Here is a 19423-nt window from a genome sequence, read left to right on the forward strand (position 1 = left end):
GGATATATTTCTGTTAATATGGAAAATAAAATATAAAAACTTGGGTAAAATGGTTATCATTCTAGGAAAATATAATTTACCAACTATATATATGTATGTGTGTATATAAAGATTAAAATCAAGAGCTAAACTGCAAAACAGGATGAGACTCAGATCCTCTCATAAGAAAAATTCTAACACACTCTTAAAGAGCAGATAATTCCCATGGTATTTTACACTATACCAAAGCATAGGAAATTAAGGAAATCATCCAGATTCTTTTTTTATGTAGCAGCGAAACATTAATTTAACATTAAAGTCTGACAATGATTTAACCAAAAAAAAAAAAAAAAGAGTAGAGACCAATTGAACTTAATATCAATGAAAAGTCCCAAATAAAAGTTAGTAAACAGAACCTAACAACACAATAAAAGAATTGTTTAACATTACCAGAGAGGATTTATTCTAGGAATTCAAGGTCTTCCCTGAATTCAACATTACACAGTCTATGTAATACACTATATTAATTGATCTAAGGAGAAAAAGGGTATGATCATCTCCATGGATGCTGAAATCTAACATTATTGTGATTAAAATAAATTTATCTAACTAGGTAAATGTGGTTTTTTTTTTTTAACACAATAAGTCTATTTGATGTCAGTTCCAAATCTGGCCTGTTGCTTAATAGGAACAGTGGTATTCCCATTAAAGTCTAGAACAGATAGAGATGGAAAACCATTGTTCTACATAGTGCTAAGTTTTACACTGAATTACTGAATAGGTAAGAGAAAGAAAATAAAGGCATAAACATTAGAAAGGAGGTGGTAAAGCTATTGTTACGTGAATTTGAATCCTTCCTGTATTTTAGGTACTGGTGAAAAAAGATATGAAATTTTCCTTTGTTTGCAGAGCTTACATTCTGATGACATGTTATTATATGACTATACACTTGGAAAATTAAGGAATCAAGTGAAAACTTACCACAAACAATACCAGAAAAGATAATATCCCTAGGAATAAATGTAACAAGGATGTGCAAGGTGTGTGAGGAAAATTTTCCAACACTGTTGAAGGACACAAAAGACAAATTGAGTAAAGATGTCAATTCACCCTACATTAACTTCTTGAACATTCAGAGTAGGAAAGACTTTTGTTATTAATGACCCCAAATTCAGAAGTTAAAGCAGGAAAAAATGGTAAGTTCAGATATGTTTTTTTAAAACTTCAAGAAAACAAACAAGCAGAAAACCCCATAAGCAAATTCTACAACACAAAGATACACTGGTACAAAGTACAACCTGTGGTACAGACACAGGTTAATACATGAAGAAACTCTACAAATCAGTAAAGAAAATACCTACAAATCAAGAAAAACTGGGCAATAGGTATGAAAAGACTGTTCATAAAAAGGAAGTGTTAATGGTTTTTAAAACGTGAAAAGGTGCTTCTTTCATAAAAAGAGGAAATCAAATTAAAAATATACTGAGACAGAGGCACGGGGGTGGCTGAGTCAGTTAAGCAATCTGACACTTGATTTTGGCTCAGATCATGGTCTCATGGTCGTGAAATTGAGCTCCATGTCAGTCTCCGTGCTAGGCGTGGAGGCTGCTTAAGATTCTCTCTCTCCCTGTCCCTCTGCCCCTCCTGCTCTCAACAGATACACTGAGACTATATATATATCAGATATGACTGAAAAAATTGAGAAATCTGATAACATACTCTATTGGCAAGGCATTGGGAAATGGGCACTTTTGCTTATGAGAATATAAATTGGTAAAATCATTAGCAAGGGTGATTTTTTAATATATAAATAAATTGCAAATGCATAGTTCTTTGATCTCCAGGGTTCACTTCCAGGAATTTATCTCTGTATGTATGCCTGTATAAAATGACCTGTCATAAGATTATTTATTACAGCATTGTTTATAGTTAGTGGAAGTCTGGAAACTACTTAAACATCCATTAACAGGAGAGTGGATAAGTAAATTATAGTATATCCTGACAGTTCTACAAAAGAAAGAGGGCATTCTTTTTTTTTTTAATGTTTATTTATTTTTGAGAGAGAAAGAGCATGAACGGGGGAGGGGCAGAGAGAGAGGGAGACACAGAATCTGAAGCAGGCTCCAGGCTCCGAGCTGTCAGCACAGAGCTAGATGCGGGGCTGACACCCACGAACTGCGAGATCATGACCTGAGCCAAAGTTGGACGCTTAACTGACTGAGCCACCCAGGTGCCTCAGGAAGGCATTCTTTATATTTTAATACGGAGATATTCCAAGATACATTGTAAAGTGAAAAACGCAAAGTTCAGAATGATACATGTAGTATGCAAACATTTGTGTGACACAGGTCATATATGAATACATATTCAATTTATTTATATTTGCACAAAATAACTCTGGAGAAGAAGCTGATTTAATAACTGGTTAGCTGGTAGGAAGAGGGAGAGTCATAGGAATAAAATGGGAAGGTGAATTAGTTTGTGAACCATGTGAATGTTATACCTATTTAATAAGCTTAGAAAACAAATTAAAGTTAAAAATTAATTCTTCTAGAAAATGGTGTAGCCAAGGTATAGAGTAAGATGTAAATTTTCTGTCTTCCCTGTTTTTTTAAATTAAGACAAACATGAAAGGAGAGTGTAGATGGTGTCATGACTAATAAAGTCACATGAAAGTACACACCTCCTGAAAGTTGGCAAATGACTTTCACAAACACAAACTCAGCACATTTTATAACCTCAGTCATGATACTGAGGCCACTTACTGTGTTTCCTGTGTATCTGTCATCTAAAATTGCTCGAGATGTTTTGATAAGGTGTCATCTGTGCATCCTACCCTTGTAATTTGAAGCTGGTCAGCCTGCCTTCCCCTCCCCTGCTTTTGGTTATTTTCTCTGCTCATTAACAGCTCCTTAGCAGTAAAGATAGAATAAATAAAGGAAGAGAACACAGCTTAGTTTTGTTGTGTGGCAGGGCACATTCACATAACTGTTGGCAGGATGCTCTTTAAGATATTGAGGAGAGGGTAGGGATAGGAAATGGGAGAAACGCATTTACTGACTTAGACATATTTTTTACATTCGGTCATCACCACAGTCCCATTTAGGTGGATAAATAGCCCTGACAAGTGAGGGAACCGAGGCTCAGATTTCATTACAGTGAGGAATTGAACCAGTCTGTTGCCTCCTAATGTTAGAGAAATGAATGAGAGAGAGAATAGTATCATCATATGATGAGCATAAGTTGGGTCTCTTCCCCATTCACCATGTTTGTGTCTTCAAGGAATGCAGAGTTGTTGTAAATTTTGATGGGGATCTGATCAAAAGGAATGAACAAGAAGAGGGGTAGAAGAGGGATTTGAGAAAAACAGAGCAGAGAGAGACAAGGAAGAAAAAGAACACCTGTTTTGTAGTAGAATTGGTACCTTAGGCTAAAGTGAGCTATGAGATTATTTCGTGCTTTTGTCTGTCCTACATTACCCTCATGTGTGATAATTGGGTATAGCATTTTTTTTTCCTGAGAAAGTGAGACATGTGAATGATGCCTCTTAACTCCTTTCCTTGAAGGCTGATGGAGCTGACTCAGCCAGTTGGCTCTTTCATCTCATCTCCGTTGCTGATAAGGAATATAAGCATTAGAGGAGCGTCTGGGTGGCTTAGTTGGTTAAGTGGCTGACTCTTGGTTTCGGCTCAGGTCACAATCTCGCAGTTTGTGAGTTTGAGCCCTGCATCAGGCTCTGTGCTGTTAGTGCAGGGATTTTCTCTGTCTCTCTCTCTCTCTCTGCCCCTCCCCTGCTCGTGTTCTCTGTCTCTCTCCGCATAAATAAACTTGAAAAAAAAAAAGTGCAAGCATTAGAGCAAGATTCACGTTTTTCACTGTTGTTTCGTAATGAGTAACTTTTCTTCTCCTGAGTGATTATTTTTTTAAACATTTTTTTAGCGTTTATTCATTTTTGAGAGACAGAGACAGAGCGCAAGCAGGGAGGGGGCAGAGAGAAAGGGAGACACAGAATCCTAACCAAGCTCCAGGCTCTGAGCCATCAGCACACAGCCAGATGCGGGGCTCGAACTCAACTCACGAACTGCGAGATCATGACCTGAGCTGAAGTCAGATGCCCAACCAATTGAGCCACCCAGGCGCCCCCAGAGTGATTACTTATATTCATGCTACTAATGGAAGGACTATGTCCTCAGTGGTAAATACAGAAATCTCAGTAGCAGGTAGTAAATAGAGGTTAAAAAAATCAACTTAGACAAGGGCAGATGTGTTTGTGGTGAAGATGAAAATGATTTTGCTGGTGCCTTGTTTCATAGCATCCTGATGAAAAAAGATTGGAAGGCCTCTCCAAACAGCTGGACTGGGATGTTCGCAGCATTCAACGCTGGTTTCGACAGAGATGCAACCAGGAGAAGCCAAGCACGCTGACGAGGTTCTGTGAGAGCATGTAAGTTGCTGTTACTCTTCTTGAAAGCAAAACCTGCCTAAGTACTCCTCCTGTCCCTAACTTAAAAATAAAGGCTTCGTGCAGGCTCCAGCAGCCCCTGTAAAGCATGCCACCTGGTGGAAAAAATAGTCCTCAAAAACTGGGGGAATAGTAGTTTGTAAGAATTTGTGATTAACGCTTTGGATTCAGTAACTGAAGTTCACTTTCTAATGTAGTTCCTACAAGGTATTGGCAGATGGTATTTTCAGGGACCTGCGATGGTATTTTCATTTAGCCACCTTTGAAATAGAGCACTAAAAGTTATTACTTTAATGGTTTGAATTTTAATAGAGGAGACTTTGTCAAGATGTTCTTTCCACGGGTAACAGCTGAGATGCTAAGATGTATAATCAGAGAGTCGTGATTATGTCCCATATTCCTGGAGATTTAAGAAATAACTATATTATATTCCTTGGGTGAATTTAATGAAGCATTGCTTGAAGGTGGGGGGTGGAATGAAGGTCTCTTCCATTTCTGAAATGCGAACTTTATGGTGTGTAAATTATCAATAAAGCTGTTAAGAATAATAAAAGACCTATAGAGAACTAGCACAGTGCCGTTTTGAAATAGTGACACTCAATGCACTGACCTAGAGGAAAGTTAGAGAAGGAAATACTGAAGCATTGAGCACATTTCCAACAAAGGGAAGGGACTGTGCCTCGAGCTCGTTGGTGCATTTGGTCTTCATCCTTTGGGATGTGACTGTGCCTTTGTCTAACAGCTCTGTGCTTTGGGAGCTTTTTTCCTGACACCTGGTCATTTGAACAATAGTGCTGTCATTGTTCCCTTTGTTGCAGGCTCCTTCTGTTTGGGGTTAAAGTTGCATTTTCAGGTTTAGCTTTCAATTATGCCGAAAAAGTATTTTAGCAATTACAATCTAAAACTCAGAGGGAAGCCTGATGTTCTGGGAGAAGTGAGTGAGGGGAAGAATAATAACCATAAATTCCTAGGGCTGGATAAATATGGGGAGCATAAACAGGGTCTTCAGGAGGTCAGAATATTTATAAAACATGGAAAAACAACCGAGTAGATACAATCTGCAAAGCCCTTCCTATAACTGAACTGAGTGGCAATTTATGGAAGAAGGATTTATGCATCTGGGCTCCTGATCAAAAGCTGGAATTGCTTCCTGGCCTGGCCCCACCACGTACATGAAGGACCTGTGTTCCTTCTTTGGGTTGTGGGTCTGAGTAGTGGTGAAGCTGAGTCTTGGCATCGGGACCACATGCTGAAACTCACGTGCCATCTTCCCCTCCTCCAGCTAACTTCTTTGGTAACTTGACACTCGTCCTTTCTCTACTATACTGACTCTACACCAGTTTCCATACCAGTATGTATAGGAATCAGTCATTGAATGTTGTTCAAGTACAGATTATCATTGAGTCGGTCTGATGGCAACCGAGGGTACATTTTTAACAAGTTTCCAGGTGATGCCACTGGTCCATGGACCACATTTTGAAGAGCAAAGCTCAACACTATACCAGTATCTGTGTCTTCTCCCTGAATTCAGCTGGCCTTTATCTGCAGTTAGAATCAGCTAAAAATATTTCTATATGATTGATAAAGGCATGACAATGTGAAGGCGCAACTGGGGGGAGAGATGGTACCTAAATGTATCAATTATGATCTTTTTCCTCAAGTGGTTTATTTTAATAGTTAGTGTCAAGGAGATATAACAAATATCTGAGTATATGCACATCAGGGATATTAAACAATGAGCAGATAGACGTGTGCACGAAACAATTGGCATGGACCATCAGTAAGTAAAGATTAGAGGAGAAAGATCAGCTGTGGGCTAGGGCACGTGGCAGGGCTATTGGGTTAGAACTGAGATGGTACTGGTGGCCTTTGACTTCTCTGTTGCAGAGGACTGTGCTGATGAACTTTGTTCTGAAACTCTCTTCTTAACCTTAACCTCTGGATTGCCTCTAGATTCTCTGGTCTTTCCAAGAGCAACTGTTTGTATGACTTATTCTGCATTTTTCCATTTTCTTGAGTGGGCTTCTCCAGAGTCAGTCTTCAACCTCTTATTTTCCCCGCTCTACCTTCCATCCTCTGTGCAGAAGTAATTTTCTCTTGCCATCCTCTTCCAAAGTCATGTGTCCAATGACAAGGCATCGTTCTGCTGTCTCCCAGCTGGCAACTCTGACTTGCTTCCATTGCTGACTTCCCTTCACCTGTTGTTTGCATGCCTCCATTCCGTTATAGGCTAGAAGCTCAAACCAGTCATTTGCTGGGTTCCGTTAGTTCTTCATAAAGCCGCTGCTGTGGCCCAGATCTTAATTGCTCTCATAGCTATCCTTATTATTTATGTCACACTCATAGATATTTTGCTACAAAAAAATTCCTAACATGCTACTATTTCCATGTTCTCCTGCCTTTAAACCCTGATTTTTTTTTTGCAACTGTTGGATAAATTATTAGGCTCCTTAGCCTGTTAGCTAGACTCTGATTTTCATGTGTTTGGTATCAGTCACCCAAATGACCCCTTCCTTCCAGAAGGTTGTCTTTTCACTGTCCATACTTTGTTCAATTGCTGCCATGGTTTATACTGTGCTCCTGGCATGGACACCTATGTTCCTCTGCCCTGCCCATCTATCCCCTACCCATTCTTCAAATCCGAGGCCCTCTCAGAAATGTGGCATGACTGTTGAGTGTCTGGAATGAGCATGACTTTTTTGGAATTTTAGAGTCCTCACTATAAGTGCTAGTAATTTAATATTGAATCACATGCTTTCTTATGTGGTGATTTAACTTAACTTGTCCGTATATTTTTACCCTCAGTATATAATACTTGCTCCTTGAGGGCACGAGAACCACATCTTGTTTTTCTTGCATTCTTAGTCTTTATCACCACATATATACTGCTGAATAAATATTGGTTAAATGACTGTAAGTTAAAGTGGCATTTTTTTGGAAGGATTTACTGATCTAAGTTGGCACGCTGCCTCCCCAAATGGAAAGTGCCTTTTATACACTGACTTAGCCTAAAATTTGTCTAGGAAAATTATCAAACTATGGAAAGCTCCAAGACTGTATCTCAAAGAGATTAGAGGAAGGAATGGGCTGGCAAAGGGGAACATTTAGCTAATGCAAGGCAAATAAAGCAGAATTATATTGGTCACTGTATGCACGAATGTATGCTATAGTTATTGCTCATCAATATAAAAAATGATCTGGAATAATTGTTCCTAACCAAGGGTGCACTGCATAATCACCTGATGAGCTTTTGTAAATACACATACCCAGCCCCCACCCCAGGATGTCTGAATCAGTGTGGCATCCTAGGTGAGGTCTGGACATGGATATCTTGAAAGAAATGCCCTGAGTACTTACGGCACATATCCATGGTTAAGAAGCACTAATCTCTGAAAAGAGATGACTGCTGTTCCAAAATACTAAAAATCAAATTAGCAAGCAAGCCAACACAGGTTTGGGACCTGAAGGTTTAGGGCCGAAATGTAAAGTTTCTATAGTTTTTCTGTTCTATCTAAATTACTATTTTAGAAAATACAGAGTCCTTTCACGGGAATTGTGTTTCATCTTGCAGCGGTGGGGAATGGCAGCAGTATGCATGCCAAACCACGCTGGTAACCATCTGCTGGCATGTCCGACTTCTGGCATACCCGTTTCATGCAGATGAGCTGAGTAGAAGTTGTTCAACAAGTAATGTGTTGAAACATTGACATGAATTTCTTTCCTTCATGCTTGATGTCAGTCATTCGCAGCTGTGATAGTTTTGATGCATATTTCTTCCCGAAGGGTTTAAATCTTTATTGGCGACTGAAATAGAGATTTTCAAGAGGAAGTAAAGAATTTATAAAAATGAGATATCCTGTGATACATTTTCGGAGGAACTCTTGCTAAATGGGAGTCATTTAGCTGGGGGATCATGCTTTGCAGCGATTGAAGTTTTACCTCTCCCCTCCCACAGTTGCATCAGGATAATAGGAAAGTAAAGAATATTGGCAATAAAAAAAATATCTGCAGGATGAAACAGGAAGAGGCAGAGATGTGTTTTCAGAATAAATGGCTTCCCTCTCGTTTGTGCACTATCAGTGTTCATCATTTTTAAATATTGTGCAGTATATTTAATAGCACATGCCTGGGAATAAATATTATATATGGCTTTCATTTAAGCAGTCTCCAAATGACTTCATACTGACAGGTAGATCTCCCATATGATAATATGAAGATGTAGGGCAAGGAATACTACATTTCACAGATTAGTTCTGATTTATGTGGATTGAGGTTTGCTCAGGTGGAACCTTGTTGTAAGTTGAGGACCCACGATTGTCTTTTCTTTAGGGATTTCATTTTAGAGTTGAGGTTGATTAAAACTACCCCCAGATGCTACCATACTTGGATGCAAGCAGGCCAAAATCTGGGAACTTTTTGAAGCTGTGACTTTATTTCTGCAAAGAAAGCTCTATGATCTTAATTTGTGATTTCATTGAACTAAGGATAAGTCAGCAATGAGAAAGGAGTGGTTTACAAAATCACCCTCCTGCTACCACTCGGTCACAGATTTTGCTATCTTTTGACTTGAACAAGTTCGCAATGCTGTCTTGTGACCGCAATAAGAAAGTGGAACCTAATAATTGAGGGAAAAAAGAGAACAGGGCAACACAGGGAACAAGCTGAGTCAGATATCCCTTTATTTCAGATCAGTCTTTGATCTGAGGAAATGTGAACATATTCATCAAGTTGTCATAACACAGTCACCTATTTACAAAAAAACCACAACCAAGTATTTGTAAACTGCTTTAGAATCTTCCATATATTGCACACTGTGGTGAAGAACAAAATTTTGCCTAAGAGAAAATTCTGTTTTGATTATTTTCACAAACAGATCATGACTTGAGCGTTATTTACTACCAAAGTTCTCCTGAAGACTGATGTGGTGCTTTGTTTGTTTTAATGCAGTTTTTTTTTAAATTTAATTTCAAGTTAGTTAACATACAATTATTGGTTTCAGGGATAGAACTCAGTGATTCATCACTCACATGTAACACCCAGTGTTCATCCCAACAAGTGCCCTCCTTGATGCCCATAACCCATTTAGCCCACCCATCTCCCCTCCAGCAACCCTCAGTTTGTTCTCTGTCTTTAAGAGCCTCTTATGGTTTGCCTCCCTCTCTGTTTTTATGTTACTTTTACTTCCCTTTCCCTATGTTCATCTGTTGTGTTTCTTAAATTCCACATATGAGTGAAATTATACGTTTGTCTTTCTCTGACTTATTTTTCTGAGCATAATACACTCTAGTCCATCCACGTTGTTGCAAATGGCAAGATTTTGTTCTTTTTGATCGTTGAGTAGTATTCCATGGTATGTATGTGTGTGTGTATATATATATATATATATATATATATATATATATACACACACACACACGTACATATATATGTATATATATACACACACACACATATACATATATATGTGTGTGTGTGTGTGTGTATATATATATATATATATATATATATATATATCACATCTTCTTTACCCATTCATCAGTCAGTGGATATTGGGCTTTTTCCATAATTTGGCTGTTGTTGATATAGCCAATATAGCTATAAACATTGGGGTGCATGTACCCCTTCAAATCAGCATTTTTGCATCCTTTGGATAAATTCCTAGTGCAATTCCTGCATCATATGGTAGTTCTATTTTTAATGTTTTAAAAAGTTTTATTTATTTATATGAGAGAGACAGACAGACAGAGACAGTCAGCATGAGCAGGAGAAGGGCAGAGAGAGGGGGAGAGAGAGAATCCCAAGCAGACTCTGCACTGTCCGTGCAGAGCCCGACGCAGGGCTTGAACTCATGAACTGTGAGATCATGACCTAAGCCGACATCAGCAGTTGGACTCTTAACCAACTGAGCCACCCAGGCACCCCTCTATTTTTAATTTTTGAGGAACCTCCATACTGTTTTCCAGAGTGGCTGCACCAGTTTGCATTCTCACCAGCAGTGCAAAAGGTTCCCCTTTTTCTGCATCCTTACCAACATCTTTTGTTTCCTGAGTTGTTAATTTTAGCCATTCTGACAGGTGTGAGGTGGTATCTCAATGTGGTTTTGATTTGTGTTTCCCTGATGATAAGTGATATTGAGCATCTTTTCATGTGTTTGTTAGCCATCTGGATGTCTTCTTGGGAAAAGTGTCTATTCATGTCTTCTGCCCATTCCTTCACTGGATTATTTATTTTTTGGGGGTTGAGTTTGATAAGTTCTTTAAAGATTTTGGATATTAACCCTTTATCTGATACATCATTTGCAAATATCTTCTCCCATCCTGTAGGCTTCCTTTTAGTTTTGCTGATTGTTTCCTTTGCTGTGCAGAAGCTTTTTATCTTGATGCAGCCCCAATGGTTTATTTTTGCTTTTATTTCCCTTGCCTTTGGAGATGTGTTGAGTAAGAAGTTGCTGTGGCTGAGGTCAAGGAGGTTGCTGCCAGTTTTCTCCCGTAGGATCTTGATGGTTTCCTATCTCACATTTAGGTCTTTCATCCATTTTGAATTTATTTTTGTGTATGGTGTAAGAAAGTGGTCCAGTTTTATTTTTCTGCATGTCGCTGTACAGTTTTCTAGCACCATTTGCTAAGACACCGTCTTTTTTTCCATTGGATATTCTTTCCTGGTTTGTTGAAGATTAGTTGGTCATACATTTTTGAGTCCATTTCTGGGTTCTCTATTCTGTTCCATTGATCTATGTGTCTATTTTTGTGCCAGTACCATACTGTCTTAATGGTTATAGCCTTGTAATACAGCTTGAAGTCTGGAATTGGGATGTCTCTAGCTTTGGTTTTCTTTTTCAACATTACTTTGGCTATTCAGGTTTTCTGGTTCCATACAGATTTTAGAATTGTTTGTTGTAGCTCTGTGAAGAATGCTGGCGTTATTTTGATAGGAATTGCGTTGAATATGTAGACTGCTTTGGGTATTTTACATATTTTACCAATATTTGTTCTTCCAATCCATGAACATGGAATGTTTCTCCATTTCTTTGTGTCTTCTTCAATTTCTTGCATAAGCTTTCTGTAGTTTTCAGTGTATAGATCTCTTATCTCTTTGGTTAGGTTTATTCCTAGGTATCTTATGGTTTTTGGTGCAATTGTAAATGGGATTGATTCCTTGATTTCTCTTTCTGCTGCTCCATTATTGGTATATAGAAATGGAACTGATTTCTGTACGTTGATTTTATATTCTGCAACTTTGCTGAATTCATGTATCAGTTCTAGCAGTTTTTTGGGTTGAATTATAGAATATCATGCCATCTGCAAATAGTGAAAGTTTGACTTCTTCCTTGCTGATTTCTATGCCTTTCATTTGTTTTTGTTGTCTGAGGGCTGAGGCTAGGATTTCCAGTACTATGTTGAGCAACAGTGGTGAGAATGGACATCCCTGTCGTGTTCCTGACCTTAGGGGGAAAGCTCTCAGTTTTTCCCCATTGAGGATATTAGTTGTAGGTCTTTCATATATGGCTTTTATGATGTTGAGGTATGTTCTATCTGTACCTGCTTTGTTGAGGGGTTTTATTAAAAATGGATGCTGTGTTTTGTCAGAAGCTTCTTCTGCACCTGTTAAGAGGGTCATATGGTTCTTACCTTTTCTTTTATTAATGTGGTGTATTACATTGATTGATTTGTGAATATTGAACCAGCCCTGCAGCCCAGGAATAAATCCCACTTGATCATAGTGAATAATTCTTGTAATGTACTGTTGAATTCATTTTGCTAGAATCTTTTGAGAATTTTTGTATCCAGGTTCATAAAGGATATTGGCCTATAATTCTTTTTAGTGGGGTCTCTGTCTGGAATCAAGGTGATGCTAACTTCATAGAATGAATCTGGAAGATTTCCTTCCATTTCTGTTTTTTGGAACAGTTTGGGAATGATAGGTGTTAACTCTAAATGTCTGGTAGAATTCCCCTGGGAAGCCATCTGGCCTAGGACTTTCGTTTGTTGGGAGATTTTTGATAATTGATCCAAATTTATTTGCTGGCTATGTGGGTCTGTTCAAATTTTCTAGTTCTTCTTGTTTCAGTTTTGGTAGTTCATGTTTCTAGGAATTTGTCTATTTCTTCCCAGATTGCCCAGTTTGTTGGCATATAATTTTTCATAGTATTCTCTTATAACTGTATTTCTGCAGTGTTGATTGTATTCTCTCCTCTTTCATTTGTGTTTTTATCTATGTGGGTCCTCTATCTTTTTTGTTTGATAAGTTCTGCTAGGGGGTTATCAATTTTGTTTATTCTTTCAAAGAACCAGCATTTAGTGTCATTGATCTGTTCTGTTATTTTGTTATTATTTAATAATAATCTGCTCTAATCTTTATTATATCCCTTCTTCTACTGGCTATAGGCTTTATTTGGTGCTCCTTTTCTGGCTCCTTTAGGTGTAAGGTTAGGCTGTGAATTTGGGGCTTTTCTTTGTTCTTGAGACAAGCCTGAATTGCAACGTATTTTCCTCTTAGGATTGCCTTTGCTGCATTCCATAGGGTTTGGGCTGTTGTGTTTTCATTTTCATTTGCTTCCATATATTTTTAAAAATCTCTTCTTTAATTTTCTGGTTCATTCATTCTTTAGTAGGATGTTCTTTAACCTCCATGAGGAGGTTTAAGGGGTTTCCAAATTTTTTCTTGTGGTTGATTTTATGTTTCTTAGCATTGTGATTTAAAAATATGATTGGTATAATCTCGATCTTTTTGTACCTATTGAGGGCTGATTTGTGACCCAGTATGTGATATAATCTGGAGAATGTTCTATGTGCATTCAAGACGAATGTGTATTCTTCTGCTTTAGGATGAAATGTTCTGAATATATCTATTAAGTCCATCTGGTCCTATGTGTCTTTAAAAGCCATTGTTTTCTTGCTGGTTTTCTGCTTAGATGATCTGTCCATTGTAAGTGGAGTATTAAGGTCCCCTATTATTATGGTATTATTATCAGTGAGTTTCTTTATTCTGTTATTAATTGATTTATATATTTGGGCTCTCCACATTGGGGGCATAAATATTTACAATTGTTAGATCTTCTTGGTGGGTAGTCAGTCCTCTTAATTATGATATAATGCCCTTCTTCATCTCTTGTTACAGTCTTTGGTTTAAAATCTAGTTTGTCTGATATAAGTATGGCTATTTTGGCTTTCTTTTGAAGTCCATTAGCATAATAGATGATTCTCCATCCCCTAAAGTTCAATCTGCAGATGTCTTTAGGTCAAAAATGAGTCTCTTGTAGGCAGCCTCTAGATGAATTTTTTTTTATTCATCTTTGTGCCCTGTGTTTTGATTGGAACATTTAGTCCATTTACATTTAGAATAATTATTGAAATATATGAATTTTGTGCCATGTATTACCTGTAGTGTTGGTGTTCCCAGTGGATGTTTTGTAGTACTTTGTAGTCTTTGTTGCTTTGGTCTTCTTCTTTTTTTTTTCCCCCTCCACCCAGAGAGTCCCCCTTAGAATTTGTTGCAGGGCTGGTTTAGTGGTCACGAACTCCTTTAGGTTTTGTTTGTCTGGGAAACTATCTCTTCTTCTATTCTGGATGACAACCTTGCTGGATAAAGGCTGTGTCTTTTTCCCATTCAGGACGTTGAATATTTCCTGCCACTCCCTTCTGGCCTGCCAAGTTTAGTGGACAGATCTGCTACTAACCTTGTGTGTCTACTGTTGTAGGTTAAGGACCTTTTGTCTCTAGCTACTTTCAGAATTTTCTCTTTATCTTTGTGTTTTCCAAGTTTCACTGTGGTATGTCATGGTGTTTGACCTATTTTTGTTGATTTTGAGGGTAGTTCTCTGTGCCTCTTGGACTTGAATGCCTGTTTTCTTCCCTGGATTAGGGAAGTTCTGAGCTATAAGTTGTTCAAATAAATCTTTTGCCTCTTTTTCCTTTTCTTCTTTTGGTACTCCTATGATATGGATATAGTTTCATTTTATGGAATCACAAGTTCTCTAAGTCTCCCCTTGAACTCTAATAATTTCCTCTCCCTGTTTTTTTCAGCTTCAGTATTTTGCATAGTTTTATCTTCTATATCACCTATTCTCTCCTCTGCTTTTTTTAAAAACTTTTTTTAAGTTTACTTATTTATTTTTGAGACAGAGAGAGTGGGAGAGGGAGAGGGAGAGAGAGAAAGAGAGCACATGAGCAAGGGAGGGGCAGAGAGAGGGAGAGAGAGATAATCCCAAGCAGGCCCTGCACTGTCAGTGCAGAGCCTGATATGGGGCTGAAACTCACTAACTGTGAGATGACTTGAGCCAAAATCAATAGCTGGATGTTCAACCAACTGAGCCACTCAGGTGCCCTTTAAAAACTGTTATTGGGGCGCCTGGGTGGCTCAGTCGGTTAGGCGTCCAACTTCTGCTCAGGTCGTGATCTCACAGCTCATGAGTTCGAGCCCCGCGTTGGGCTCTGTGCTGACAGCTCAGAGCCTGGAGCCTGCTTCTCATTCTATGTCTCCCTCTCTCTCTGTCCCTCCCCTCCTTGTGCTCTGTCTCTCTGTCTCTCAAAAATGAATAAATGTAAAAAAAAAATTAAAAAAAACAACTGTTATTAACTCATGGGTTGTACAAAAACAGATGGTGGACTGGACTTGGCAAGCAAGCTGTAGTTTACTAAACCCTTCTTTCAGATTATAGTACTATTAGCAGTTCTTTCAGAGTTTCAGGAAAGAGAATGTGGTCTTATAGCACAAGGCACAGTCATCCATTGCTCAGTGTTGCCATATAATAGAATCATTAGAACAGTTCTGTAATTAGTATGCCCATTTAATATTCTTGGCACATGGTACCTTGATGCTCTGTAGTTTCATTTAACTCAATCAGGCCCTCTTTGAAGTTGTTAGTAGTCAGAAGACAGTATCACTTCCACTACAAAAATTCTGAAGATTAATGAACTGTAAAATAGACAGTCTGCTCTTTTGCCTTGGGTAAGCTTTTGAAAGCTTTTCCTTCCTTCTACTCCCAACCTTCCATCTGTGGCATGTGAACTCAGGTTTTCCATGTAGATTAGGCCTCCCACAGCCCTTGATGGCATATGGCTGGGCCTCTAATTTATGTGTACTGGCTAATTAAGAAAGCAGATTTTTGCTAAAAGTATCAGGCCAAACTTTGGTCAGTCTGGCTGCATATTAAGTACTGCTGGTCAGTTTTCTTTAAACCCTAAATTTCTCAAAACTCTGTAGATAGTTTTTCCAAGAATTTTATTCAATATGGAGTTGGATAGAGATGAAAACGACAGAATATACAGAGGAATCATTGAATTTATTAAGGTCTAATATTCTTATTTAATTCTTGTCTGCCATTTTTGAATCTATATGCCATATCTTTATTGTTTAATCTACTTCAAAAGTTATTTCTTTTTTAAGTTTATTTATGTATTTTGGGAGAGAGAAAGCATGAGTGGGGGAGGGACAGAGAGAGGGAGAGAGAGAGAGAATCCTAAGCAGGCTCTATACTGTCAGTCTGGAGGCTGACATAGGGCTCAAACTCATAGACCATGAGATCATGACCTGAGCTGAAATAAAGTCGGATGCTTAACTGACCAAGCCACCCAGAAGACTCAAAAGTTATTTCTGATTTAGAACCAAATCATGAAATCATTATAATCAACTTTGATTATAGAGGATATATAAAAGTACACATAATGTTTGTAAAGTTTGGGGAATAAACATTCCAAATAAATACTTTAACTTTTACTACTTGCACAGGATTATATTCTGTACATGTGTTCATACAGATATACATACATGCTGTGTATCTAAGAGTGGTGCCTGCCCTTCTTGGGATATCTTTATAGAACTTGCCTCAACAAAGTGCCTAAAGAAGGCTATAGGAACATTCTGTTTTAGGATCCATAAGTCGTGATTCCTTTAGTGGCAGTACAGTCAGTTGCACTGTAACATGATATACATGTTCCTAAAAATTGCCACACTGTGCAGAATTACACAACAACACAACACAACACGGGGCTTATGAGAAAAGTGAGTCAGGGCACAACACTCAAAAACTGCATCAGGGACATTAAAAAAAAGATAGGAATAATAAAAACAGCACAGTTTTATACATGTGAAGTGGTTAAGAAATACATAAGGACTATAATACATATGGTATTTTACCTTTAAAAAGACCTCAAGGTTGCTTGGAAGTTGGGGTTGGTAAGTATTGGGTGAGCTGCCATAATAAAATACCACATACTGGGAGCCTTACACAACAGAAGTATATCTCTCACAGTGCTAGAGGCTGGCAGCCCAGGATCAAAGTGTCTTAGGGGTGGTTTCTCCTGAGGCTTCATTCCTTGGCTTGCATATGGCCACCTTCTTCCTGTGTTCTCACATGGTCTTTCCTCTGTGCATGTTGATTCTTGGTGTCCCTTCCTCTTCTTTTAGGACACCATCCATGTTGGAATAGGACCCCCCTCTTACAGCCTCATTTAACCTGAATTGCCTCCATAAGAGCCATATTTTCAAATATAGTCGCGTTGGGTGTTAGAGCTTCAGTGTAGGAACTTTGGGAGGACGCAGTTCCACCCGTAAGAGCGTTGGAAGTTTATAGTTCATAAATTACTATGAAGTGGTAGAAGGAGGATGATCTGAAATTTGAGAGAAAGTTATGACAGCAGGTGGATGTGGCTCATACATGTGGACTGAGGTAACTCGGAGATGTTTGAGAGGGGTATGTGTGCCCGTAGGTGTGTGTTTTGTGTATTCCGACACTGCTCGGGTCCACTGAGCACGTTTCTGCATTCACCTAGTGTTTCTGGCAGATAAGATCACACAGATGCCAGTAAGAAATTTGTATTATGCTTACGAAACAGTGGAACATATCAGTACCAGGCTTACAGCCTTGCTGTGATAGCACAGGGTAGGGGTGCAGTGGGTGAGCTCTCGAGCCGGGCAGTCTGACTTCAAATGTTACCTCAGAAAAATCTGTGGGATATTTGAGAGAGCTGTTTGGCCACCCTAAGTTTCAGTTACTTCATTTGTAAAACAGGCATGTTAGCAGTGCCCAACTCATAGGGTCCTTAGGAAGACTACAGGCCTTAACCTATGAAGTGTTTGGAATGGCATCTTGTGCACAAGGGGGTGAATGCTAGCTACCATCAACACCATCGTGTTGTCTGTTGTTTGTCAAGTTGGTGTAATGAGAGCAGGAGCAAATAGCTAGTAATCTGTCATAACCATGCAATGCAAGAGCTGTAGGCATGTTATTCGGCAGAGGCAGCTCCGGTGTTTGTTGTTTTAGGAGGAGAGCTTCAAGAAGGTGCAAGGAGAATAGGTTCTTAATTTAGAATGAAGCTCTTTTATTCCATGGAACCCCAAGAAGGCAGAATCATGTGGATTCACAGGACCGTCAGCTTGGGCTTTACTTACACACGAGAAAAAGATGCAAAATTCATCCGAGTTCAGAGCGTCAGACGCTTTGGCTTGCTGCTATGTAGAGATGTGGCAGAAGTGGATGAGAAAAGGTGTCCTACTTCGGCAGGGAATGATGCCCGCTGTGCTGCTAGAAGCCGAGGCTTTTGAAGCACCGCACGAGAAATGTCAGAACACGCAGCGAATATCTTTGAACCACAGAGATTTAAAATTTGCCCAGGTGATTCTGAGGAAGGCACAGCTTGCCTCTGCCAGGGGGGAGAGAGGAACAAAGCCTGGAGCTCAGTGGTGCTGGCTTTAGTAAACCCACCTCTGCGAGGACCAGGACAGTCCCCTCAGCCTTAGGAGGTTGGCATGGCTTCTGGGTGTAAGAGTTTGCTGTTAAATGTAATATTTATTGGTTACCTCCCATGTGCAGGTGAAGGTGCTGTGGAGGCAGTTGATCTTGAACAAATTTGAGGTTGGGAATTAAATGTGGCTGGTTCATGTCCAGGCTCAAGCTATTTAACCCTAATCCAGTAATTTACCTTTGCTAGGTCCCAGGTGCCTCTTTCGAAAAGGAGAAATAACTCCTATTTATAGGGTCATTCTGGGGATTAAATGAGAGGGTGCAGGTATAATGTGCATCTCTTAGTGCCTGTTTCTCTTTCAGCTGGGGTTGCAAAGTTGAGTAAGCAACAGTTTCTGACTTGGTGGCACTCACAGGGGCAATTGATTCTGCATATTAGTAAAGTAGTTCAGTACCTCAGATGGGGAGATATAACCTGTAATACTTAAGTGATGAGGCTCTTTTCTAGAGCCTTTTCCTTACTGCTCTAGCTATGGGGTTTTCTGGGTCTTTTATCTTAATATGCCATCAGGAGAACCATATTAAAAAAATTTTTTTTAATGTTTATTTATTTTTGAGACAGAGAGAGACAGGGCATGAACGGGGGAGGGTCAGAGAGAGAGGGAGCTACAGAAGCTGAAGTAGGCTCCAGGATCCGAGCTGTCAGCACAGAGCCCGACATGGGGCTTGAACTCACAGACTGTGAGATCGTGACCTGAGCTGAAGTCGGATGCTCAACCAACTGAGCCACCCAGGCGCCCTGGGAGAACCGTATTTTAGATTGTTTGAAGAGGAAGCGCTTTGTTGCTTCCTCTCGGGAGTCCAGTCCACCTTGCCCTCTTTTTCTGTTCTTCTTTTCCTTCTCCCTGCCTCCCTGCCTCCTTCCCTCCCTCCCTCCCACCTCCTGCTGTTACAGGGGCAGGTGCTTTCTGCTTCCTCCTGGCTATTCACCCTTCTGTGATTAGCTTTTGGGGGCCACATCCCTTGTCAAAGGGTGGACAGGGGACTTCATAGAATCCTCCACCATTTCTAATTTGACTGTAACTGTCTTAAAACTTGGCACATTGCAGATGACTTCTGAGATTTGAATACAGCATCTACTAATTAGGGGGTGAAAGTGTTTGTGTGTAGGATGTGGTAGTGAGGGTAGGCACTTAGACAAAGCAATGGGAGGTGCAGCTGTCCCCCCTTTTGGAAGATTTGGGCAGATTCCAAGTGACTTTTGGGGAAGAAGGTCTTAGAGGTTGTAGGCCTTCCCAAAT

General features: G+C 39.4%; 1 protein-coding gene across 2 annotated transcripts in view; it reads left to right on the top strand.

The window, feature by feature from the left end:
- The window catches only part of CERS6 (ceramide synthase 6), a 314828-nt gene that overhangs the window by 98950 nt on the left and 196455 nt on the right, over nt 1–19423 (top strand). For both annotated transcript variants that reach the window (XM_015066922.3, XM_015066923.3), the window contains exon 3: nt 4293–4423. In XM_015066922.3, the coding sequence (XP_014922408.1) occupies nt 4293–4423 (131 nt within the window). The remainder of the gene's footprint in view (nt 1–4292; nt 4424–19423) is intronic.

Source organism: Acinonyx jubatus, chromosome C1 (assembly GCF_027475565.1).
Source record: "Acinonyx jubatus isolate Ajub_Pintada_27869175 chromosome C1, VMU_Ajub_asm_v1.0, whole genome shotgun sequence".
NCBI classification, from domain to species: domain Eukaryota; kingdom Metazoa; phylum Chordata; class Mammalia; order Carnivora; family Felidae; genus Acinonyx; species Acinonyx jubatus.